The sequence below is a fragment of the Salmo trutta genome, chromosome 8 (genome assembly GCF_901001165.1).
Source record: "Salmo trutta chromosome 8, fSalTru1.1, whole genome shotgun sequence".
NCBI classification, from domain to species: Eukaryota; Metazoa; Chordata; class Actinopteri; order Salmoniformes; family Salmonidae; genus Salmo; species Salmo trutta.
The window spans coordinates 13,381,846-13,409,067 of NC_042964.1; the positions used below are offsets into that span (position 1 = coordinate 13,381,846).

The following is a 27,222-nucleotide window of genomic DNA, read 5'->3' on the forward strand; positions in this document are numbered from 1 at the left end:
GGAGCGCAGGCCGTCCAGTGAAGAAGGAAGGCCGCCAGGTCCGCAGCCTGCGGTGGACGCGGGCCGCCTGGCAGCCGCTAGGTTCATTAGGTACATGCATTCTTATTCTCTCCCTCCTAGAGAGACGGGTCAGACAGGCAGCTGTGGGCGTTGCCGTAAGGCGGGCGCTGCCACTCAGGCAATTGAGTGCTGGGGCAGGCATGACCGTGGTGCGGCGGCGCCTAGGCACATCGCAGTGACCGTTAAGAAAAGAGAGGAGGAGTCAGGGCATCCGTTGCTTAGCCAGCTGCTGACCTCCAAGCAGAGGCCCGCCCGCTATCAGGCCCACTTTCTCCCGCCCACTACTACCCCTCAGCCTTGCAAGAGCAGTTCTTCAAGAATGAGCTCTGGAATCCTGGAGAGGGATGAGTGTCCCAGCCAGGCTATTGAGGTGGAGGAGAAGGAGCACAGAGGGACTGTCAATATCAATCCCGGCAGATGGGGTCTCAGACAGGCCAAGGAGCCTGATTCGGACCACCTGTTGGCCGAGAGCTTAGGCCTAGGCAGCTGGGTTAGCCAGCCAGACCAGGGGCTAGATTTGGGGCTGGGCTGGCTGGAGGTTGGCCTGGTGGAGCAGGCTGACTGTTTCGGGGAGGATGTTCGCGATGATGATGCCATGGGCAGTCCCATAGCGCTCTCATGGGGCCTGCCAAGCCCATTCTTCCCAGATTCTAGAAATCCAGACCCCACTCCCTCCATCACACAGCAGTACCTACACATGCAGGCAGTCTGCAGGCACCCCGAGGACCAGAGCCTCCCGTTGTTAGGTAATCATCGCTGCATCCCTGCCCTCGCTCTCTTCTCCCTCTCCTGCTTTAACCACTTCCCAGTTTGACTACACACTAACCCCAATGCTAATTCGAGTACATAAAATAAATTGCTTGGTGCACCATCAATTCCAAAAGGCATTCTTTAGAATTGGTACAGACCCTTGCCTCAAGATTGACTTAACGGGGAGGTGGGAGAGGGGTAGTAGCCTGTTATGTTTTGATACAATATGGCATTTGTTAAATCAACCACTGGCTGGATCAAGCGGAGGTGCTGAATGTCTACCTAGCTACTCTGGGCAGGGCACTGCCCTAATGACTTAATTGTCTGACTGAGCGACACTCTTTAACTGCATTTGGAGACAGCCAGAGCCTCAGGCAACTGCACAAGCTTCCTTGACTCTCCTTTCTTCCTCTGCTTTTTGTTCCAAATGCATGCAACAATTACTTCATAGCCACCACCACCACCACCTCCCATTAGCCGCTACCACCACCACCATCTCCCATTAGCTGCTACCACCACCACCATCTCCCATTAGCCACTACCACCACCATCACCTCCCATTAGCCGCTACCACCACCACCATCTCCCATTAGCCGCTACCACCACCACCATCTCCCATTAGCCACTACCACCACCACCTCCCATTAGCCACTACCACCACCACCTCCCATTAGCCGCTACCACCACCACCATCTCCCATTAGCCACTACCACCACCACCTCCCATTAGCCACTACCACCACCACCTCCCATTAGCCGCTACCACCACCACCATCTCCCATTAGCCGCTACCACCACCACCATCTCCCATTAGCCACTACCACCACCACCTCCCATTAGCCGCTACCACCACCACCATCTCCCATTAGCCACTACCACCACCACCACCTCCCATTAGCCACTACCACCACCACCACCTCCCATTAGCCACTACCACCACCACCACCTCCCATTAGCCACTACCACCACCACCTCCCATTAGCCGCTACCACCACCACCATCTCCCATTAGCCGCTACCACCACCACCATCTCCCATTAGCTGCTACCACCACCACCATCTCCCATTAGCCGCTACCACCACCATCTCCCATTAGCCGCTACCACCACCACCATCTCCCATTAGCTGCTACCACCACCACCATCTCCCATTAGCCACTACCACCACCACCTCCATTAGCCGCTACCACCACCACCATCTCCCATTAGCCACTACCACCACCACCTCCCATTAGCCACTACCACCACCACCTCCCATTAGCCGCTACCACCACCACCATCTCCCATTAGCCGCTACCACCACCATCTCCCATTAGCCACCACCACCATCACCTCCCATTAGCCGCTACCACCACCACCATCTCCCATTAGCCACTACCACCACCATCTCCCATTAGCCACTACCACCACCACCATCTCCCATTAGCCACTACCACCACCACCACCTCCCATTAGCCACTACCACCACCACCTCCCATTAGCCGCTACCACCACCACCACCTCTCATTAGCCGCTACCACCACCACCATCTCCAATTAGCCACCACCATCTCCCATTAGCCGCTACCACCACCACCATCTCCCATTAGCCACTACCACCACCACCACCTCCCATTAGCCACTACCACCACCACCACCTCCCATTAGCCACTACCACTACCTCCCATTAGCCGCTACCACCACCACCACCTCCCATTAGCCGCTACCACCACCACCACTTCCCATTAGCCGCTACCACCACCACCACCTCCCATTAGCCACCACCACCACCTCCCATTAGCCGCTACCACCACCACCATCTCCCATTAGCCGCCACCACCACCACCATCTCCCATTAGCCGCTACCACCACCACCATCTCCCATTAGCCGCTACCACCACCACCATCTCCCATTAGCCGCTACCACCACCACCATCTCCCATTAGCCGCTACCACCACCACCACCTCCCATTAGCCGCTACCACCACCACCACCTCCCATTAGCCACCACCACCACCTCCCATTAGCCGCTACCACCACCACCACCTCCCATTAGCCACCACCACCACCTCCCATTAGCCGCTACCACCACCACCATCTCCCATTAGCCACCACCATCTCCCATTAGCCGCTACCACCACCACCATCTCCCATTAGCCACCACCACCACCACCATCTCCCATTAGCCACCACCACCACCACCACCTCCCATTAGCCGCTACCACCACCACCACCTCCCATTAGCCGCTACCACCACCATCTCCCATTAGCCACTACCACCACCTCCCATTAGCTGCCACTACCACCACCTCCCATTAGCTGCCACCACCACCACCACCCATTAGCTGCCATCACCACCACCACCCATTAGCTACCACCACCACCACCTCCCATTAGCTACCACCACCACCACCTCCCATTAGCCGCTACCACCACCACCACCATCTCCCATTAGCCGCTACCACCACCTCCCATTAGCCGCTACCACCACCACCTCCCATTAGCCGCTACCACCACCACCTCCCATTAGCCGCCACCACCACCACCTCCCATTAGCCGTTACCACCACCACCAACTCCCATTAGCCTCTACCTCCACCACCTCCTTCCCATTAGCCAACTCCACCACCACCTCCCATTAGCCGCTAACACCACCACCACCTCCCATTAGCCACTACCACCACCACCTCCCATTAGCCGCTACCACCACCACCTCCCATTAGCTGCCACCACCACCACCTCCCATTAGCTGACACCACCACCACCTTCCATTAGCCGCCACCATCACCACCACCTTCCATTAGCCGCCACCACCACCACCTCCTCCCATTAGCCGCTACCACCACCACCTCCCATTAGCCGCTACCACCACCACCACCTCCCATTAGCCGCTACCACCACCACCACCTCCCATTAGCCGCTACCACCACCACCACCTCCCATTAGCCGCTACCACCACCACCACCTCCCATTAGCCGCTACCACCACCACCACCTCCCATTAGCCGCTACCACCACCACCACCTCCCATTAGCTGCCACCACCACCACCTCCCATTAGCTGCTACCACCACCACCTCCCATTAGCCGCTACTACCACCACCACCACCACCACCTTCCATTAGCTGCCACCACCACCACCCATTAGCTACCACCACCACCTCCCATTAGCCGCTACCACCACCTCCTCCCATTAGCCACTACCACCACCTCCTCCCATTACCCGCTACCACCACCACCTCCCATTAGCTGCCACCACCACCACCACCTCCCTTTAGCTGCCACCACCACCACCTCCCATTAACCGCTACCACCACCACCTCCCATTAGCCACTACCACCACCACCACCACCACCTCCCATTAGCCGCTACCACCACCACCACCTCCCATTAGCCGCTACCACCACCTCCCATTACCCCTACGACCACCACCACCTCCCATTAGCCACTACCACCACCACCTCCCATTAACAGCTACCACCACCACCTCCCATTAGCCACTACCACCACCACCACCACCACCTCCCATTAGCCACCACCACCACCTCCCATTAGCCGCTACTACCACCACCACCTCCCATTAGCCGCTACCACCACCTCCCATTACCCCTACGACCACCACCACCTCCCATTAGCCACTACCACCACCACCTCCCATTGCCATGTGTGCTGTTTGTGATTTTTTTTATTGAGTGGGATATCTGTGTCAAACTCTGTACTCTGGACACTTGCCAATTCCATCACTTCATCCTCACAAAGTCAACAGTGAACAAAAGTGAACAAAAATTACAGCTGTTGGTTTTTTGCTATTGTAAAACAGTAGCAAGAGAGCATTATGCTAAGCGTACTGGGTTGGGTTTTGGAATGCTGCCTTCTGTTAATGTGCCAATCTGAGATTGATTTCCAGATGTGGACCTGATATCTTTTGCCTCAACTTGTTATCTATCTAGTTAAATAATTACCCATGTTCCTTTGTGTTCTGCAGCCAAACCAACCACCTTGCCACTTCCTTTGACCCCAGAGTCTCCAAAGTAAGTGCAAGAGTTTTTCAACATTCTACATAGAGCACACAGAACAAAACAACATAACAAAGATACACTACATGACCAAAAGTATGTGGATACCTGCTTGTCGAACATCTCATTACAAAATCATGGGTATTAATATGGAGTTGGTCCTCCTTTTGCTGCTATAACTCTTCTGGGAAGGCTTTCCACTAGATGTTGGAACATTGCTGCAGGGACTTGCTTCCATTCAGCCACAAGAGCATTAGTGAGGTCGGGCACTGATGTTGGGCAATTAGGCTTGGCTCGCAGTTGGCGTTCTAATCATCCCAAAGGTGTTTGATGGGGTTGAGGTCAATTTCTTCAACAAACCATTTCTGTATGGACCTCGCTTTGTGCACGGGGGCATTGTCATGCTGGAACAGGAAAGGGCCTTCCTCAAACTTTTTGCCAAGAAGTTGGAAACACAGAATTATCTAGAGTGTCATTGTATGCTGTTCCCTTCACTGGAACTAAGGGGCCTAGCCCAAACCATGAAAAACACCCCCAGAACATTACTCCTCCACCAAACTTTACAGTTGGCATTGTTGCATTGTGGCAGGTAGTGTTCTCCTGGCATCCGACAAACCCAGATTCGTACACCGGACTTCCAGATGGTGAAGCATGATCACTCCAGAGAACGCTTTTCCACTGCTCCAGAGTCCAATGGCGGCGAGCTTTACACCACTCCAGCCAACGCTTGGCATTGCGCAGGGTGATCTTAGGCTTGTGTGTGACTGCTCGGCCATGGAAACCCATTTCATGAAGCTGCCGACGAACAGTTCTTGTGCTGACTTGAGCTTTCAGAGGCAGTTTGGAACTCTGTAGTGAGTGTTGCAACCGAGGACAGACAATGTTTATGCGTTACGCACTTCAGCACTCTGCAGTCTCGTTCTGTGAGCTTGTGTGGCCTACCACCTCGCGGCTGAGCCGTTGTTGCTCCTTGACGTTTCCACTTTACAATAACAGCACTTACAGTTGACCGGGGCTGCTCTAGCAGGGCAGAAATTTTACGATCTGAGGTGGCATCCTATGACGGTGCCTACGTTGAAAGTCACTGAGCTCTTCGGTAAGGCCATTCTACTGCCTGTGTTATTTATGGACATTGCATGGCTGTGTGCTCGATTTTATACACCTGTCAGCAACAGGTGTGGCTGAAATAGCCGAATCCACTAATTTGAAGGGGTGTCCACTTACTTTTGTATATTTAGTGTAAATCAAAAGACAAAACATTTGCACCAACATGAGGCATTTTGTTAACTCTCATTTCCATTTCTAAGATCACAAAGGCCTTTATTAATGTCACATTTTCCCATGTGGAGTAAAACGGTGTGTTTAATCTCGTTTGTCTTTCAGTGACCACAAGGGATCACCGTTTGAGAACAAAACCATTGAACGCACATTGAGTGTGGAGATCTCTGGAACCCCAGGTAAGAATGTGTTTTCACTGAATTTATGAATAAGGGCTTGATGCAAATGTTGACACAAATCACAGAGTAGCTCACCTTGCTTTGTAATGGCATAAAGGTAAACCCCAGCTCTCTCACAAAGCCAGTTAGGGGTTACATTCCAGTCACTACCCCAGGGCTTTTCACACCATCTTGATAGTTCCATAAAAGTTCAGAGTTCAAGGTGAAGGACTAGGACACAGGGTGACATGTTTTATATGCCTCACTGTTGATTAAGAGATCCAATCTGCTTTGGGTTTATTAGACAGATCCCCCCCTCTTCTCTGTGAAGAGTTAATATGCTGCTCTCTCTCTCTCTCTCTCTCTCTCTCCTTTCTCCTCTCTCCTCTCTCCTCTCCTCTCTCTCTCTCTCTCTCTCTCTCTCTCTCTCTCTCTCTCATATATGCCGGGATCTTAATGCTCTTTGACTGCAATGCTCACTTAGCCAACACATCACTGACAAACTGATGTGGCATTATTATTGTTTTAATTGGTTTTGCCACATAATTCGGTTTGACCGATATTATCTGTGTCTCTTTTTTTCCTCAGACAGTCTGGTAATTTGATTAGAGACATGTAAGGTATTCTCCCATTTTAAGGGTCTGTATTTATGGGAAGGATGCAATTTTCCAAATGGGGTCAACGCAGGGGGATTTTAATATTATTATTGTCATTATCCCTGTATATTATATACTTATTCATTAAGTATGTCGGTGAGAAGCTATAGGCGAAAGGTAATTAAAAGCCAGATGAAGTGAATGTCAGGCAAATCTAAAACACCAGGCTTCAGCAGTTATCCTCTCTCCCTCTCTCTTTCTCTCCCTCTCTCTCTCTCTCTTTCTCTCTCTCTGTGAATTATGCAGGTAATTATTTCAGTGTCCTCCCTCCCAACCCCCCCACTCCTTCCCTGAGATGAATCATCCCAGGTCAATAAAAGCAAAATGGCGGCCCTTTTCTTCTCCTTCACAATGTGACGCGTCAATGGGCCTTTTGGTATTCATTTGCTAGCGGATAAAATAAATGGCCCTCGACGTAACACACCTGACTCGCCTCCTAGACTCAAGGTGGTGTTTTGTTTGGGAACGAGGCCCAATGGGAATTAATTATCTGGAAACTCTTTAGAGTCGGCAGGGGGTAGATTTGTGGGACACCAAAGCCCCAAGGGGGTTCCTCCAGTTGACCACGCTCCACTTGCCATTTAATCCTGTGTGTACATAAGCATCAGAGGTTAGAGGGGACACACATAGGGAATTAAGAGCTTTGGAGCAATCAAACACTGTTAATATTTCTTTCTTTTTTACTGCTTCTGACCTCAGGGTTAAATCCAGTCCCATTCTCCTCTCTCCCTGTGTTCCTGCTTCAGCCATAGTTAATAAAGCCGAACTCTGACTCCACTGCCCTTTGCAGATTTGGGATTAGATATTAGGGGAAAAGCCATTAGAAGAAAATGCTAATGGATACTGAGCCCCTTACGTTTCAGGATTAGTCTAGTCCCGTGTGGTAAGCGACTCAGGAACGCCAGATATGGAGAAACAGGGGGAATGAAATCTTTGTGATCCCTTGAGTTAATGTGTCCTCAGCAGACCCGTTCCAGTAGATCTGGAGATTATGTTTCTTTAATTGATAACCAGGTGGAGTTAAGCCAAAGGGGGAAGGGCAACCCTCAGGTGGAAGTAGGTCAGTGCTTCAGTCGGACATGGAATTTTCCCGTGGCAAGTTTAAAGCTTCAAAATGTAACTTTTTGGGGCGACCAGACCAAATACACATAGAAATGTGAGCTATAGATATTTCATTCCCGTTGAAACAAGTCTAAGAAGCGCTAGATATTTTCTATGTGTGCTATTTTATGCTTCCCATTCTTAAGTTTCATTTTTGCCTCTTTTACTTTTGGTTTTCAAACACATTTTTTTTTTATTATGTAAAGCATATTTCACAGCGGTTTAGAATGGTACAATGATTCTCTACACTATGACTGCTTGGTTTGTCACATCAACTGAAATTAGGTGAACTATTAAAATGCATTTTTTTCAACCACGGTGGAGCTATTTCTGCATAGTGCATCTTTAAGGAGAGACACTTGTATGTCTTTATGTAGTACAGTAGTAGGTTAGCATTTCAGTTGTAAACTTTTCCATGACATGGGGGTCGTTCTTGAATTGCGGTGGCATTTGCACTTTAAATGAGAAATAGTTACACATCATACGTGTTTTTGTTTATACCGAACTGTTTATCAATGATACAACCTAAGGTCCTTTATACTGCAAATCTTTGTTTATGCATTGTTTAATGTACTTAGGGTACGCAAATTGGCTTTGTCACAGTAGTAATGTGTAGAGTTGTACTGACATGATTTAGAGATATGTATCTTTTATTTTGAATGCTAGAAAGTGAGAATTTTTTTTTAAATATATTGTATAGATCAATAAAAGCAAAGGCTATTAAAATACCTTGTTTTGTACTAGGATAATGTCTTCCCCTCAGTTTTATGTCATTTGGTGTTGCCACCTTGAAAGTCTCTCATTACAAAGATAGTGTCATGATGCAATTCATCTTACTGTTGTACATTGCATTGTGTCAATATTATTGCATCTGTCCCTAGTCAAATAAATGAAATCAAATGAATACACATCAAGTAACTGAAGCAAGCAGTAAAATTAGTTTTCAAAAATGTATAAAAATACAGCTTATGGAACAGCGGGAACTGTGAAGCAACGCAAACATAGGCACAGACACGTGCATACACAAACATGATAATATACACACTATACACACACGTACACATGGATTTTGTTTTGTAGATATGTGGTAGTGGAGTAGGGGCTTGAGGGCACACGTTTAGTGTGTTGTGAAATCTGTTATGAATGTATTGTAATGTTTTTAAAATTGTATCACTGCCTTAATTTTGCTGGACCCCGGGATGAGTAGCTGCAGCCTCGGCAGGAACTAATGGAGATCTTTAATAAATACAAATATGGGGCCTCCATTTAAGAAAATCCACAATAACCAAAAATGTCTCATTGGTGTTACCATCATTGGTGTTACTACTCTTACTGGTGGCACAATGTTATCCTACGAAAAGGGTTCCGAAAGGGTTCTTCGGCTGTCCCCATAGGAGACCCCGTTTTGGTTTCAGGTAGAACCCTTTTGGGTTCCATGTAGAACATTCTGTGGAAACGGTTCTTCTGGAACCCAAAATGGTTCTACCTGGAACCAAAAGGGTTCTTCTACCTGGAACCAAAAAGGGTTCTTCAAAGGGTTCTCCTATGCAGACAGCCGAAGAACCGTTTTAGTTTCTAGATAGCACCTTTTTTTCTCAGAGTGTAACGGTAAAAAGTATTTAAAGTCATTAAGGTGCAATATTAGTTGATTTAGAATGGGAAGATGTACCCAAATACATTTAAATCAAAATAAAAAAACAAGAAGGTAAACATTTTTAGAAATCCCCAAATGCCACCTCAATTCAAGAATGACACATAGGGTGTAGCATTGTTTCTACATTATCATCAGTAGTAGTAGTAGTAGTAGTAGTAGTAGTAGTAGTAGTAGTAGTAGTAGGAAAAGTAATTGTAATTATCTTCTATTCAGGATTTGATACTGCTAACTGTATGTACACCAGAATCATTTTACTATGGCCTAGACCCTGTCCCACCTCCCCCATAAGGTAAACCTGAGACAACCTCACTACCCAGAGAGAGCCCATGGATTTGACTGGAAGGACTAATCTCCTTTTGCTAATAGATTTACTGTGTTGTCTTTAATTACAGTATCTCATGACACCGGGGTTGGGTCTATGTGTTGCTATTTGCATGGCTTACCACCGGATCAACTCTTTAAGCCCTGCGTTGGCGTCAGAGTCGTTTGCTCTGAGGTCTCTTCGCAATTTACAGTCCGGAAAGAAACAGATTAGAGAAGAAAAAAAGAAGAAAAAAAAACAAAAACTCTACTCGCTGTATGATTGGTGTTTGTGTCTGCCGAGCATCCATCACAAGCCGGTTTGACTGAGAGACGCATATTTATCTAATTCTGATTTATTTCACCCCGGCACTAATGGCTCCTAGTTTATGACCCTAGTGCACATTGTTTTGCACAGATGGCGTTTCATTGGTGAAACAGAAGTTCCTCGGGCACCGCACCGGCCCTCCCTTTTCATAGCTCATTTCATTGGCATAATGATAAATATAGCCCTCTTTCTCATCTCTATCTCTCTGAAATACTGCATCGAGTCTCTGTGTCGCTATCGGTGTACCACGTCTGACTGTTAAAGAGGGATGGGGGTTTGCGGTTCAGCTTTACCGTAAAATCCAGATAAGTCTAGATGATAAGATGGTTGGATTAGAGAGCCCAAACTCAGGAAATGGCCCCGCAACGGAATTTTTATGTCTCTCTCTCTCTCTCTCCCCCCTCTCTTTATTTCAGGCTCCAAGCCTCCCCAGTAAATACTCTTACACAGGATTTGATACTAATAGCTGTCATTTGGTGCAATTCACTGCAAGGGAGAGTGATGTGCATTCATAACAATGGCAAAGACAGGGAGCGTAGGTGTTCAAAGTGCCTGAGCTCCACTCCAGAGAGGGAGGCTGTATGTGACTGGTATGTGTGTGTGTGTGTGTGTGTGTGTGTGTGTGTGTGTGTGTGTGTGTGTGTCTGTCCGTGTGTGTGTGTGTGTGTGTGTGTCTGTCCGTGTGTGTCTGTCCGTGTGTGTCTGTCCGTGTGTGTCTGTCCGTGTGTGTCTGTCCGTGTGTGTCTGTCCGTGTGTGTCTGTCCGTGTGTGCATGCCTATGTATTTGTCTAGAATGAGAAAGACAGACAGTGGAAAAAAATAGAGATGGTTAGAGGCAGAGAACGAGAGATTGAACCAGAGAGACAGAGAAAGAGAGGTTGAACCAGAGAGACAGAGAAAGAGAGATTGAACCAGAGAGACAGAGAACGAGAGATTGAACCAGAGAGACAGAGAACGAGAGATTGAACCAGAGAGACAGAGAACGAGAGATTGAACCAGAGAGACAGAGAACGAGAGATTGAACCAGAGAGACAGAGAAAGAGAGGTTGAACCAGAGAGACAGAGAACGAGAGATTGAACCAGAGAGACAGAGAACGAGAGATTGAACCAGAGAGACAGAGAACGAGAGGTTGGACCAGAGAGACAGAGAATGAGAGATTGAACCAGAGAGACAGAGAAAGAGAGGTTGGACCAGAGAAACAGAGAATGAGAGATTGAACCAGAGAGACAGAGAAAGAGAGGTTGGACCAGAGAAACAGAGAACGAGAGATCAAACCAGAGAGGCAGAGAAAGAGAGGTTGGACCAGAGAAACAGAGAATGAGAGATTGGACCAGAGAAACAGAGAAAGAGAGGTTGAACCAGAGAGACAGAGAATGCGAGATTGAACCAGAGAGACAGAGAAAGAGAGGTTGGACCAGAGAAACAGAGAATGAGAGATTGAACCAGAGAGACAGAGAAAGAGAGGTTGGACCAGAGAAACAGAGAAAGAGAGATTGAACCAGAGAAACAGAGAAAGAGAGGTTGGACCAGAGAGACAGAGAAAGAGAGGTTGAACCAGAGAGACAGAGAATGCGAGGTTGGACCAGAGAAACAGAGAAAGAGAGGTTGAACCAGAGTGGGAGACAGACCGGGAAAAAGGAGGGAAGAGACGAGAGGGAGACAGAGGGAAAGGGACTGCCTACCTAGTGCTGGTTGTTTGCGTGATAGTTAACAATGCTATAAAGCAGGCCCATCTCAGGACTTCCCATATAACTGCCATCTGTCGGCTCGTAAACTTGTCAGGAGGGGCCGGGTTCGGCACGAGCCATAGAGAGGCAAGCAGGATCTGAGAAAAATGACAGCCCATTCCCCCAGCAGACACTGAGCCTCCATTACCAGTCAGACATCTCCCCCGCACCAAGCCGACACTATCATATGACAGCACACTGGCACGCTATAGCAACATGCAGTGCCGAAAACTGACACATCCCGCTGCCCGACACATCTCGCCACCTTGACTTGCAGTAGAGAGCAGAAGCCCCAAACATAGGACACTTGTGATACATTTTCAAAACTGAGCCGAAAGGTCTTTGCTTTTATTGAAATCGCTTGGCCATCGTCCAACGGGTCGGCTAGATTCGGCGGTTACATGTTCGAAGGACGCTCCACTTCGAGGAGGATGTTTGTCCGCTGCCAATGTTTTTCTCTTCTTCCTGAATGAGGGATTGTCCAAGGTCAGGAAGGGATGGCGGTGGTAGCCGAGCCGTGTAGCGGCTCCACCATATTCAATTACACAGAGCATTGCATTAATCTGTCAAGATTGCAATAAAATACGGATCAGGATTAGGACCAGGGATGAGTGAATATTTTAATCAACCCCCGTGTGTGTCCACTGTCTTTAAACAGGTTGTAGGGAGTGCGAGGAGAGGGTGGAAGGTGGGGAGGTAGAATGCATTATATTTCCATTCTCTTTTATTGACCCTCCCTCTCGCCCCCTCCCGCCCGCCCTACCTCCCTCTCTCCCCCTCCCTCCCTCCCTACCTCCATCTCTCCAGGTCTGACACCACCTACCACGCCCCCCCACAAAGCCAGTCAAGAGAACCCTTTCAAAGCATCGTTCAAAACCAAGTTGTCTTCATGCTCCCCGTCTGCCCTGGCGTGCAAGAGGGCTCGGCTGAGCGAGGCGAAACCCAGCAGGTCCCTAGCCCCAACCTCGGCCCCAGGCAGGAAGGGCCCAGAGCAGACTGAGCTGTACGCCCAGCTAAGCAAAGCGTCCACTGCCCTCCCCACCTCTGTGGTTGCTGCGACGACAGGGGGCTGCAAGGAGGAGCGCTGCTGTGGCAACAACAAGCGCAGTGTCCAGCCTCGCTGCTACGGCGACCACGACTATTGTCAGTCCACGGCGGCCAGCACAAAACAGGACCCTGCCGCCGGCGCTAACGCTAATGCGGCTAACGCTACCATTACCATGACGACTACTACGACAACCCCTCTGAAGCCCAATCCGGGTGTGGCGGAGGACAGGCATGTGGAATGTAAGGACTCTTCCTCCTTTTCTTCCTCCTCTTCATCCTCTACATCTCCTCCTCCATCTTCATCCTCTTTGGTCAAGCAGCTGCAGCAGCAGCAGAGCTCTTCCCTTGTGGGTAAGGAGGCTCGGGGGCAGGACCGGACCCCCATCACCCAGGACAAACTACACCCACCACAGACCCCAGAAGGGGACGAGCACTCTGCCAGCAGGAAGCAGCCCCTGCGAGACCAGGATATCCGGGCGGAGCTCAACAAGCACTTTGGCCGCCCCCAGCAAGCCATCTATAGCCAGGGTGAGAAGGGGGAGGAGGTGGTGGTGGAGGAGGGGAGACAGGGAGGAGGGGAGATGGCCGGAGCCCTGCAGACCCCCAAAGAGAGCCCTGCTGGGTACGAGAACTACCGCACGCTCCCTAGTTCTGGGTCTGGTTCTACTGGGTACCTGCACCCGGGCCTCTCTCCCTTCCACAAGGAGCTGGAGGGTCAGGGCGTCGAGGGGCACTTCCTCTACCCCTGGGAGGGCACCCCCCTGGACCTGCTTTTCGAGTCCTGCTCGCCGTCCTGCTCGCTGTCCAGCTGCTCCCCCTCACGGGGCTCCGTCTCGCCCCCCTCCTCCCTCCTCCTCTCCCCCAGACACTTCCACTGGCCCCGCTCGGGCTCCCCCTCCTCCCGCTCTCACTCCCGGTCCCGGTCCCGCAGTTCCTCCTCCCACCACCGGAGGCGCTCCCTCTCCAGCTCACCTGACGGACGCCCCTCCTCCAGGTGAGTAAACCCTCTACTCACTGTGGCTAGGTTCCCATGTCCATACTACCACACCACTTAGACATCTTGCCCAAAATATCTACTGCTTAGCTTCATTCTAAGTAGCATGCCAGTGTGGATATCGGAATACAGCCAACTAGCACGTTCCCTCCTGGTGGGAGACGTTTCCCTTCTGTTGTTTGAACGTTGCCTAAGCGTTGTGGGCGGCTCTGACGGTGCTCCCGGCAGGAGGTGGACAGCTCAGTCTTGTCGACAGCTCTCCTCAGCCGTCAGAGGCGGTGTCAGGAGAGGATAGGCCCTGCGGTATGAGGCTCTTCACTCTCCCGGTATGGGGCCTCTAGCTGCTTCTGCATCCCCAACCACAGAAAAGACTTGTTATGTTCCTGCTGAAAGAGGCTTTAACAATAGGAGCGAGTGTGACAGGGCCAGGGAGAATCCTTACCGGCTGGACTACTAGACGGTGGATTGTGTTAGGCTGGTGTAGTGAGGCTAGCCAAGCTCAACTGTCTCAGTGCTTAACTACAGAGCAGAGGCCATATGTCTCACACTTCTCAGGGTAGGAGTGCTGATCTAGGATCAGGCCCCTCCTGCACATATAATCTTATTCATTATGATCTAACTGAGGAAACTGATCCTAGATCAGCACTCATACTCTGAGAAGCTTGTACATGCAGACTCAGGGTTCCACTAGCAGATACCAGACGAGGAGGTTTGGTGTGTTCGTCAAACCGTGAGATCAAAACTGTATATCAGAGAAGGCGGCAACTAGGAAAATGAGCGGCGCCTGAGGCGTTGTGCTTTGGTTGCTTCGACGTTGTCAAAGCCCCCTTTCCCCTGGCAATGACTGTTATCTGAGCATTTTGTCACTCTCATTCCCAACTCCGTTTTCCCAGGATCTACTATTTGATGCGGCGCGTGTTGTTTTTAGGCAGCAGCTGTTGTTTTACTGAGCGCCGGGCGAAACCTCCTTTTTGTCCCCCAGAGATGAAAGCCAAATCTGCGGAGTTTAGTTCTTTATCCCCTCCTCTGAAAACAATGTGAATCATCACAGCAGCCCAGGAGAACTACATTTCCCATGGTTCCCTTTGATCAGAGCAAAGGGAACGGATACACAGTAGGTATACTTTCAGCGGTCTTGCACTGAGTGCCTTGCAAACTGGATAGACTAGGTTAGCTTTGCCTTCTGTTTTGCAGCCCTTTATCCTTGATAAACCCCTCACGCTGAGGACTATCGCCAACGTTATGATACAGTACACAGAGACGGTCCACTAGGTTGCTAAGGATGTCCAGGTTAGAGGTTGAAAGAAGAAAAGCGGGAAAAAGTAACCCCGTTAAAGGTTAGGGATACCTGAGTAAAAAGTATCTCAGTCTCAAGAACTCTGTGAAAAATGTTCAACAAAGTGTCCTCAAGTCTCTCTACTCCCTCTCTCTCTTTTCAAACTCTCCACTTCCTTAACTCTGTGGACGTTGGACCATAGTCTAACTTCTCTCCCTCTATTATTCAAGTCTCCCTTCTTCAGCATCAGTTCAATAATAAAGCAATGGGAGCTAAAGAGCCTGTACTCTGTCGGGATACTAACTTTAGCGTTTGGCCGCCGGGCCTAAGCCTTCCCCTCATTTAACATAGATACGTGGTGCTTGTACAGTACATACTGGCCCTGATGGGAGGAAAGGTGAGGAAGGAAGTCAAATTCAGTCAAACTTGGGAAAAGTGTTCTGAAAATATTGCTGAATATATTAGGACTTTCGGTTCTGTGTTTTTTTTTATGGTCAGATTTGACACTGTGGCTCTTTCATCTTGTAAGAAAAGGCTATGAATGAGGAATGCCTAAGTACAGTGAGTGTCATGTCTAGACAATTTTATCGGATTCACAGATACCCATCTCAGATATGATTTAATTTATTGAAATAATGCTCGTAGTCGATAAGACTGAATTACGCAGAATGCACAGTTACATTTAGACAGTACTTTATTATTACACTCCGGGTGGTTGACATTCTGATGATTAATATGTATTCTGTTTTTGCAGGTCTCGCCACAACATGGACTCCAGCACTTTGCGGTCCAGGACCCACAAAAGCCCTCACTCACAGTCCAGATCCCCCCTCAGTCGCAGGCCAAGGTAAGGGTCCAACACATCCCTGACACTAAACCAGGGGTAAACAGCTCGGGTCCCTGATGATCCAGTTCCTTCAATTAATGTTAGTTTTCATCCTTGCCTTGTAACTAAAAATATTTATTGACTGAAAACCAGCAGGATTGTGGAACACGGTGTAGAATATTGGCACTCCTTCCTTAGCCATTGATTAGCCCGATGACACCAGACAAACCCAAAGTCCTATTTTCCCATCTCTCCAATGCATGGCCACATCTGACGAAAGTTTCACTTTTCCCCCCCGGATGAAGCTCTAACTAAGCTGAAAGTAATGATGTGAAGTAGTGCTGACAGTGGCAGCTGTCCAGCTCTCTACTGTGCATCTCACCCGCTCTCTCTCCCGTGGGCCTCTCCTGCAGGATCCATAACCTCTACGACCAGGAGGAGGCATCTTATTAATGCCTTTGTTTGTCTCCCCACCCCTCTGGGAGGGGGGGAAATTTAGCCCAACTCCTTGGTGGGGTTTCGACCGATATGCTTCATAAGTGCGGACGTCAAAATGAAGGGCAGATGTTGGAAGGACAGCGGAAGGGAGGTGGAGGACAGTGAAAGTGATGGCTTTGATTTGGTCCCTCCGCAGGTACGACAGCTATGAGGAATACCAGCACGAGTGTCTGAAGCGGGAGGAGTACCGTCAGGACTACGAGAAGAGGGAGTTTGAGAGGGCTGAGCAGAGGGAGAGGCAAAGGGAAAAAGCAATAGTGAGTTCCCCTGTCATTTTTTCTTATATTCTGAGTATATCAAACATTAGGAACACCTTCCTAATAATGAGTTGCACCTCAGAACAGCCTCAACTCGTCGGGGCGTGGACTGTACAAGGTGTCAAAAGCGTTCCACAGGGATGATGGCCCATGTTGACTCCGATGCTTCCCACAGTTGTGTCTAGTTGGCTGGATGTCCTTTGGATGGTGGACCATTCTTGATACACACGGGAAACTGTTGAGTGAGACAAACCCAGCAGCCTGGCACCTACTACCATACCCCATTCAAACGCACTTACATACACAATCCATGTCTCAATTGTCTCAAGGCTTAAAAATCCTTCTTAAACCTGTCTCCTCCCCTTCATCTACACTGATTTTGAAGTGGATTTAACAAGTGACATCAATAAGGAATCATAGCTTTCACCTGGTCAGTCTATGTCACAGAAAGAGCAGGTATCCTTCATGTTTTGTATACTCAGTGAATCTCTCTCTCTCTCTCTGCCCATCTCTTAACCCCCCCTTCTCTCACCCTCTCTCTCGCTCTCTCTCTCTCTCTCTCTCTCTCTCTGTCTTTCTCTCGTCCTTCTAATGGCAGCCTGGTATTAATATAGCCCGGCTGTGCCCATCGCTGTCTCACACCCCCTCTGCACTACCTAGACAGGGCAGACAGTTGAGGGCTCGTTGCCGTGCCTGCTGCCTACTGTTCCTCTGTAATGAATGAATAGATGCAAAGTGAGTCACTGAATCATTCAGGGCTCCACGCGTTTCCTCTTTATCTCAGGGTTGTGTATTTTTAAAAGTCTCCAGCGTCTGGGAACGGTGTCGGATCTTATTAATCACACCACAGGGGCAGATGTTAGAAACAGGAAGAGAGGGAGAGAGGGAACAAGGCTAAAAAAAGGAAATTCACTGCCATGGAAATGTACACTGTTTAAATAAGGAATCTTTCCAGTGATCTAGTTCAAATTCAATGAAAATGGGATGAATATCAATTCTCCGTTCTCTACCTGTCTCTGTGTGAGATTGCACACATTTTAAACATGCTAACACAGGATGATAAATGTGCACGTCAAATAATGCACACACGCTATCTTTGGCCTGCATACATTTTAGGTGAGACAATTACGGGCAGCAAAGCCAAGCTGTCAGTAGAGGTTTGGGAGGCCAGATGATGCGAGGGCTACACACAAACACACACATACACACACACACACACACACACACACACACACACACACACACACACACACACACACACACACACACACAGACGGCCAGCCTCGGGGTGCCGTCTCGGAAAGCCAGCGTATTTTTCAATTGTCAGCATCTAAATCCCTAATTCAGCAAACACTTTGTCTCATACTGTATGTGAAGGGAGGAGAAAAAATTATAATACTGAATATTACGGTTCATTTGTGTTTTTCTGAGGATTGGAGCGTATGTCTTACCATTTAGAATGCATCCCATAAGGCACCCTATTCCCTATATAAACTCAGCAAAAAAAGAAAAGTCCTCTCACTGTCAACTGCATTTATTTTCAGCAAACTTAACATGTGTAAATATTTGTATGAACATAACAAGATTCAACAACTGAGACATAAACTGAACAAGTTCCACAGACATGTGACTAACAGAAATGGAATAATGTGTCCCTGAAAAAAAAGGGGGGGGGGCAAAATCAAAAGTAACAGTCAGTATCTGGTGTGGCCACCAGCTGCATTAAGTACTGCAGTGCATCTCCTCCTCGTGGACTGCACCAGATTTGCCAGTTCTTGCTGTGAGATGTTACCCCACTCTTCCACCAAGGCACCTGCAAGTTCCCGGACATTTCTGGGGGAATGGCCCTAGCCCTCACCCTCCGATCCAACAGGTCCCAGACGTGCTCAATAGGATTGAGATCCGGGCTCTTCGCTGGCCATGGCAGAACACTGACACTCCTGTCTTGCAGAAAATCACGCACATAACGAGCAGTATGGCTGGTAGCGTTGTCATGCTGGAGGGTCATGTCAGGATGAGCCTGCAGGAAGGGTACCACATGAGGGAGGAGGATGTCTTCCCTTTAACGCACAGCGTTGAGATTTCCTGCAATGCCAACAAGCTCAGTCCGATGGTGCTGTGACACACCGCCCTAGACCATGACAGACCCTCCACCTCCAAATTGATCCCGCTCCATAGTACAGGCCTCAGTGTAACACTCATTCGTTCAACAATAAACGCGACTCGTCAGTGAAGAGCACTTTTTGCCAGTCCTTTCTGGTCCAGCAATGGTGGATTGCTCCTCCCTTCACATACAGTATGAGACAAAGTGTTTGCTGAATAGGCGACGTTGTTGCCGGTGATGTCTGGTGAGGACCTGCCTTTACAACAGGCCTACAAGCCCTTAGTCCAGCCTATCTCAGCCTATTGCGGGCAGTCTGAGCACCGATGGGGGGATTGTGTGTTCCTGGTGTAACTCTGGCAGTTGTTGTTGCCATCCTGTACCTGTCCCGCAGGTGTGATGTTCGGATGTACCAATCCTGTGCAGGTGTTGTTACACGTGGTCTGCCACTGCGAGGACGATCACCTGTCCGTCCTGTCTCCCTGTAGCACTGTCTTAGGTGTTTCACAGTGCGGACATTGCAATTTATTGCCCTGGCCACATCTGCAGTCCTCATGAATCCTTGCATCATGCCTAAGGCACGTTCACGCAGATGAGCAGGGCATCTTTATTTTGGTGTCCTAAGTTTTCATAACTGTGACCTTAATTGCCTACCGTCTGTAAGCAGTTAGTATCTTATCGACTGTTCCACAGGTGCATGTTCATAAATTGTTTACGGTTCATTGAACAAGCAGGGGAAACAGTGTTTAAACCGTTTACAATGAAGATCTGTGAAGTTATTTGGATTTTTACGAATTATCTTTGAAAGACAGGGTCCTGAAAAAGGGACCTTTCTTTTTTTTTGCTGAGTTTAGTGCACTACTTTTGACAAGGGCCCATAAAGCTCTGCTCAAAAGTAGTGCACTATGTAGGGAATAGGGTGCTATTTGGGACATAACCTTAGTCTAGGTTCTTTGCGGAGGTGAACTTTGAGTTTTACTGATTTACATGTATCAGTTACCAGTGGCCCCGGGGTAGCATTCAACATTTGAATGGATCTCTATAGACTCGCCCCAGTAATGGCAAGTAAATGAGTGAATAAATAATTCCAGTGATACAACAGCCTAGAGGCTTGTTCTGCATTATATGATTAGCAGATGCAATTAAATTGCTCCCAAAACCATAATTGCAGCCTCGTGCGGTAGGTCTAAGTTATGCCGGTGTGACCTTTGTGTCCTTTGTGGTTCGTGGAAAATTGTGTTTTCTCCCCCATGGCCTGTTCTTAGTAATGGTGTTTTCTCCCCCATGGCCTGTTCTTAGTAATGGTGTTTTCTCCCCCACGGCCTGTTCTTAGTAATGGTGTTTCGTACAGGTTTCGTTAATGGTGTATGTGTAACGGCAGCTTATTGTCTGATATTCAGAGCCAAGCGAGAGGTCTAATTCCCTAGTGCAACAGTTACCCATAATTGAAGGACACTTAAAAATGCATTTGTCCTCTTTTGACTACAGATACAGGCTTCTTAAGTTGTGTAATACCAAACAACTCATTGACTCATTTTAGGTTCTCAGACCACAAAATGAAAGAGGAAGAGCAAACCTCTGATAGTCTTAAAGTATACGGTTCGATAAAGGCCAAAAAAAGAAGAAAAAAAAGACAAGGAACCATAATGAATCTGTCCTATCAGATAAGAGGAGGTATTTAGCACAGCCCGACCAATCAACGGGGAAAAAAACAAGAGCAAAGTGACAAAAGAGTGGCCTCGAGTCAGCGCTCGCCATCGGGAGTTCTGAGAAGTTCATTACGTCCACCGAGTGGGCCTGAAGGGGAAGTAAAAGCAGAAAAGAGAAGAATATACTCCTCCTTTAATCTCTCTCCCTCTCTCTCTCTGTTAATGAGCAGGAGGAGAGACGGGTGGTGTACGTGGGGAGACTGAGGTCCGACAGCACGCGGACCGAGCTGAAGCGGCGCTTTGAAGTCTTCGGCGAGATCGAAGAGTGTGCCGTGAACCTGAGAGATGACGGGTAAGGCCCCGGGACTGTGTTCTCGCATGCGTGTGTGTTTGTGTGTTGGGTTTATGGGGGGGGTGTAATAGGATTCATTGTAGTACATCGTTCCCTTCATTTCTACCCTCTGGGTTAGGTGGAACACAGAAAACTTTGGGCTTTGCATCGACTTCTATGTCAAAGTCAGGTGTAGACGCAGGGCAGGAGAGGGCTTTTTGCATTCCAGTCATGTCTGTTATCCTATCTATCCCTAGCCTATAAAAAGCCCCAAAGATACATTTTTATTGATTTCTCTTTTGCATATAAATAGTCTGGATGTCCGCTACCAGAAGAGAACCTGACGTTGTTGGTTTGACTTTTCATTTTCTGTTTTTGACCGCAGGGACAATTTTGGCTTCATCACCTACCGCTACACTTGTGACGCCTTCGCTGCCCTTGAAAACGGACACACCTTACGCCGGTCAAACGAGCCCCAGTTCGAGCTGTGCTTCGGTGGACAAAAGCAGTTCTGCAAATCGAATTATACAGACTTGGGTAAGTGCTGCTTTGTTGTTGCTTGGGAGAACCCTGGTGCTTCTACTAATACACGCAGACTGTCAAAGGGAGTGAAGGATGGAGGGTAGGGGCAGGAAGCCGGGAAGCAAAAAGGCTCAAAGGATGCCATTCAAAACCAAAAAGCATATCTTTACTCTTACCACCCTGCCTCAAGCGTTAGAGTCTACCTTCCAGTCATCACGGGCAAAAACAGTTCAGGGGTCAATCTGTGTACAATTACTCTTTTACCGGCACCCATATAGGAGTATATCTCGAGAAATGGAGAGGCATTGTTCCATTCCATTGTTTACAGCCTATATCTTTGTACTTAGTCGATATTCGAGAAGTATGGAATTGGGAAGAAAGAGAACGATGCCCTTTAAAAGCTTGTCCGCGGTTTGTTTGGATACCCTATATACAGGCATGTATATTTTATGCTCTGGAGGGTAAAGAGAGGTAGGTAGATGGAAGGAGAGAGGGAGGAAGGGAGGAAGGGAAGAGGGGTGCAAGGTTAAATCCCCTCAGCCCCCTCCCTCCTGGGTGAGCCTCCGTCTGTTGCCGGCTGTTGTGGTGTTCAACAGAGGCAAGACCTCGCTGTGTTACCTAGCAGCGTGTCATCCACCGAGGGAGGGAGGCAGGGAGGGAGGGAGGGAGGGAGGAAACGAGCCTGACAGCAGAGGCCTGATTGACTAATAATCAGCACTCTCTTCCTCATGCTTTTAGACAGAGACGCTGACCCAGGGCCGGCTCCTCAAGGCGGCAGCCCTACAAAGTGCCCGGCGACTTAAAAGCACGGGTAGAGCTAGTCGATGAATCTGAGGAGAAGGTACACAACGTGCAAGTGCAAGCACAGAAAAAAAGAAAGCGTATGCGCCCGAAAGACTGCACTCATTGTTCAGAAGGACACGGCTATAGTGCCGGATGACGCATTTGATAAATAATGCAAGGCACTGAGACAAATCTTGGCTTCTCCCTACGTTAGACGCCTGTTGAAAACCAGAACAGAAAATGGGATCTCCATCCCTCCTTTTTCCACCCTCTATCTTTACTATAGCCCCACTATCATTAACAGAAGGCAGACCGTCTGGGAGCGATGATTAAATAGCACTATAGCCGGAGTCAGTCAGTCCATCAAGATGGATGCTCGTCTGTGTGTCATTTGGTCCATTTGATGATGGAGGTTAAGATGCCAAGTGGGGCTTGTATAGTTGCTCCTGTTTTCCACTCGACATTCGTTCCACGACAAAGCGTGAGGTGGGGAATGTTTAATGCAGGGCGAACTGGGAGGTCAGTCGGTCACAGCAGAGGAAAGAAAATGGAATGTTCTTCAAAGGAACAAAGACGTTAATGTTTATTTCTGAGGCTCGGGCCTGAAACCAGTGGCATTCATGGAGTGGACGTTTGTGAAGTGTACAGCGACGATGCGTTAATCCCAGGTCCTTGAGGAAAGACATTGACGACTGACACTACTAATCAGTCTCTCGGGATGAAAAGAAAGACCTTCATTCTGCTTCCTCTCTTTTTTTAGAGAGAAAGACCAGTTTATCCCAAACTGCCCATGACGGGGGTAGGATAAAAGAAAGAAAGAGGAAAATACTTCCTGTTGAAAGCCAGGGAACTTAAATAATGTCATGCAGTAGCGGCCTCAGTTCCTCCTCTCAATCTTGCCCGGTCCTCTCGTCTCGTCTGTTTTTTTTTTGACTGTCCATTAGTTCTAAGTAGTGCACATGGGTATTTGTCATCCCTCAAGGTGCATGGCGTACCCCTTGGCCATAGCATTAGATCACGAATGGCATCTCCTGCATGCCATGGTCATTCCCATTTCTCAAGCTCTCAAAGCGTGCTGCCGCCCGTGTGGGGGCCCATTTGTGAAGCTGTCTGCCACGAGAGATAAGACACATTTATTATCGCGCCGACCAATCAAAATAAATGCCCCCGCCGCTCGCTCAGTTTTGACGATTTTGTCGCTCAGTATCAGAAAAGCTTTATTTTCCACCCTGAGCCTTTGAATGATGTAAAGATGAATGGTGTCTAAACATCTCATTTGTGGGGAGATATGAAACATTGGGGGGGGGGGTACAGATAGCTTTCAGACGTATTGAAAAGCAACCGATTCAGATGAGTCCTTTGACATAGATGCAGATATGATTTGATCTGCCTGAGTATATATCTGCCCAACACTGAGCTAAATGATGAAGTCATACAGATTTACGGTTGTTTATAGGATTATGTGAAATGGTTCGAAGGTCCTTTGAAATGGATGTATTCAGAATATAGCTAATTCATGATAACTTAATTTGTCAAATGTTTAGGGGCAGTTCTGGACACAGATTCATCTTAGTGCTGGACTAAAAAGGTATTTCAATGGAGATTCTTGCCATGCTTTTTAGTCCAGGACTATGCTTTATGTGTCCAGGAAACTGCCCCTCAATATGCAAAACAAAGGTGAGAGTGATTTTGTGAGAAGAATTGGAGACCACTTAGTCTGCTTAACACTGACGTCAATATGCATCTCTCGTTTCAGATTCCCATTCTGATGACTTTGATCCAGCCTCCACTAAAAGCAAGTACGACTCCATGGATTTTGACAGCTTGCTGAAAGAGGCCCAGCGCAGCCTGAGAAGGTAACAGTTGCCCTGTCACCTGCTGTCTACAAAGAGGGATGTCTTGATACCTCACTAATGTTTCTGTCCTTTGACTACGAGACTACCAGAAGTTTTACACTCTATGTAAGAGAGTATATAAAGATGAATCTCTATATATAGACCTATATATATATAAAGTATATTAACAACAATGTTTACATGAACATAGCTTCTGAAGAAGCTGGGAAGAGACAGTACCAGGAGAGCCAGTGAATCCTCATAGCCTGTGTACAGATGTGTGTGCTGTACTGTTGTACAACGGTCAGTGAAAGACAAAGACGTTGATGAGATTTTTTTCTCCAAGCACTACAAACACCCAACAAATGCTTTGAGTGGTGAAAATGTGCAGGTTGTTCAGGCTTTTTTTTTTTTTTTTTTTGTGCCTGATTTTCTTTTCTTTTTTAAAAATCTGGTGTTTGGATGTGGTGTTACACTATTAACGAGAGATAACAATGCTGTCTACATTTTCGGACAAAAATGTAGCCCTGTATTTACAGATATGATCAAAATATGTTGTATTTTTTTGTGTACATATCAGACAAAGTTCTTTATTTGTTACAGCTATGCACTGTAAAATGCAGCCTTTTGATGAAGAAATTTTCTTAATTAAGAATGTCGATCTGTAGTTATTACAATGATGTAAAACATATTGTACACCTACATGAAGTTTAGAAGACATGACATGATTGTAAAAATGTGTTGGAGGCTCATTTCGAGGGAGCATGTCAACAAATCTCCTTTTTTGACATTTATTTTGTTGGGAAAAAAAGTTAGACATTTATAGTTTTATGTTTAAAGTTTCTCAGTGTTTTTCCTTATACAACTAGTCTAAAATGCATTTTTAACGTGTTTTTTCATGATTGTAAAAAAAACGAACCCCATTTTTTATGAATTATTACTGAAACAATCAGTATGTATCAACTCATTTTGATTTCAATGATTTTTATGGTTCTTGTTTTGATAATTTTACCCTCTTTGAGGAAAGACTACTACTATGTTTAATCTGTTCAAACAGGATAAACCATGCATATTTATCTATTTATTTTAATATTTGAATCAAAAATATTTATGGTTCCCATGTCACATAGTGTACCTCACACATTTTAGCTATTTATATTGTTGTTAGATTTTTGTTATTTCATTTACAATCAGAGGTAAGATGTACAATAAATAACATTTTTGTGGGAATATTTCTTTCTATGCCTTTCAGAAACAATCAAAATATTCTTATTAATCTCCTCGACAGTGGGATGAGATATGCTGTTCATTGTCCAAGTGATTTCTGTCTCCACAACAGTGGTTTGCAGCCATGACAAAATGTCTACCACGTTATTTTCCTTTATACACAGTAGAACATGAAGCAATAAAATGATTTTGCAGGTATTTTGTTGTACCACACTGTACAAACCTGATTTGTTGCTCCACACACGCTTGATTATGTGAATGCCAAACAAAAGTTTACAATTTTCTTTCCAGAATTTTTTTTAAATCTTGTATTTGATGTTCAAAATATATATATACATGCTGATAATATTGACATTATTCACAGTAATTACAAAAATAATTAATAATAATATAAATGAAAGAAAAAGTATTTAAAAAAGCAATAAATTATTTTTCAAAGTTGTACTTTAGCTTATATTGTTGTGTGGTTTTAGATCCGACCCATTACCCAATCGCTGGCTACATACGGGGATTCCATTCCATTCTTAGCATGGTCACATGACTCTTATCACCCAACAGAGAACACTTACAGTATGTTCTAGTCAGTCATCACTCATGTTTGCCCATTTAGTGTGAGTTTGGGTCTGTGTGTTTCTATAGAATCTTGTGGCAACTGTACAAATGTAAACTAATACAACGGAAAACACAGTGTTAAAACTGTAGTGTTCAGCAACAAGCATCCTAGCACCAAAACATTTGTCTGTGTAGCGCATGGCTATTAAATGACAGCCGATAAAGCACAAACTACTTCGGCTATCAGGCTCTCCTGTCTGAATGGCAGTACTTGAATGACATCCTATAAAGCCTAGAGAAACTACTCAATACTGCATGCTACTGCACCATTTTCCATTAGGCGATGCTGCCACACAGTCCAGATATCACAGCACCTTCGACGTGACATTAAAGGTAACCTTGTGCTTTCTGGTTTAATTAATATCCTGTTTATAGTGAGAGCCAAGTAACGAGAAAAAACTGGCTCCATCACAAGACATAGGTTTTCGTATGAAAGCTTCACTGATCACAGGCCACCTTTCATTAAGATTGACTGTGTAGATGAAAACTAGCTAATTCTCCTGATGCAAAGAGGCAAAAATCAGTGGGGGGGAAATCTTCCCCCTTCACCTGTATTTCAACGTTTTTTTTTATTTTCTGTACAGCGCATGGGTAATGGCGTCGCATCCCATTTGATAGATGTGGCTTTAATCATTGTAATAAATTAAAAAAAATCCGCTCTGTAAATCGCCTAGAGTAGCAATATATTATAACACCTTATGGTTCTCAAAATGTCAGCTGTGGCAGACTCTTTAACAATGTGAACTACTGAGGAATTCGCCACTGCTTAAACGTTTGTTGGGTGATCATGTTTCTTTTGGAAGGACAATAATGTGTGCGAGTGTGAGCGTGTGAGTGTCTGTTTATAGGCAGATACTGTATGTGTGTGTGTTGGGGGGGGTTGCTTTGGGTTGTTACCTGTTTGTGTCCTATCCACGTTGCCTTCTGCCAAGTCCTTATCGATGCCTTTTGTGGTTCCTATTGTATGACTTTCTTGTGAATTTTATTTTTATGTGCAATTCTCATCAGCCTCAACATGTCAATAAAGGGAAATGTGTTTGAAAGAAACTCACTGGGAACTGTCCTGTCATGTTAACTTTCTTCTTTACCTTCATCCCTCCTGCTTCCTCTCTCATTGTCATGGTAAGAGTGTGTACTTCCCTTAGTCAGGCATCATTGTGACCAATTTCATTCGGTATGACTGTAATGGCATTTCCTTGAAGTCTACCCTCTATGCTATAACTGAATATATGAACATACCTGTTTACCTGTGTGCAATGTTAG

General features: G+C 47.0%; 1 protein-coding gene across 4 annotated transcripts in view; it reads left to right on the forward strand.

Annotated features, from left to right (window-relative positions):
• Positions 1 to 27,011, forward strand: part of LOC115198249 (peroxisome proliferator-activated receptor gamma coactivator 1-alpha) — a 65,907-nt gene extending 38,896 nt beyond the window's left edge. For 3 of the 4 annotated variants that reach the window (XM_029760054.1, XM_029760055.1, XM_029760056.1), the window contains exons 6-14: positions 4,768 to 4,813; positions 6,182 to 6,255; positions 12,809 to 14,042; positions 16,073 to 16,165; positions 16,779 to 16,899; positions 20,880 to 21,001; positions 21,366 to 21,517; positions 24,042 to 24,141; positions 24,332 to 27,011. In XM_029760054.1, coding sequence (XP_029615914.1) covers positions 4,768 to 4,813; positions 6,182 to 6,255; positions 12,809 to 14,042; positions 16,073 to 16,165; positions 16,779 to 16,899; positions 20,880 to 21,001; positions 21,366 to 21,517; positions 24,042 to 24,141; positions 24,332 to 24,338 — 1,949 coding nt within the window. In that variant the 3' untranslated portion in view covers positions 24,339 to 27,011. Of the gene's footprint in view, positions 1 to 4,767; positions 4,814 to 6,181; positions 6,256 to 12,808; positions 14,043 to 16,072; positions 16,166 to 16,778; positions 16,900 to 20,879; positions 21,002 to 21,365; positions 21,518 to 24,041; positions 24,142 to 24,331 lie in introns of those variants that run through there. The other variant, XR_003879196.1, reaches the window with a different exon arrangement.
• Positions 27,012 to 27,222: the final 211 nt, after the last annotated feature.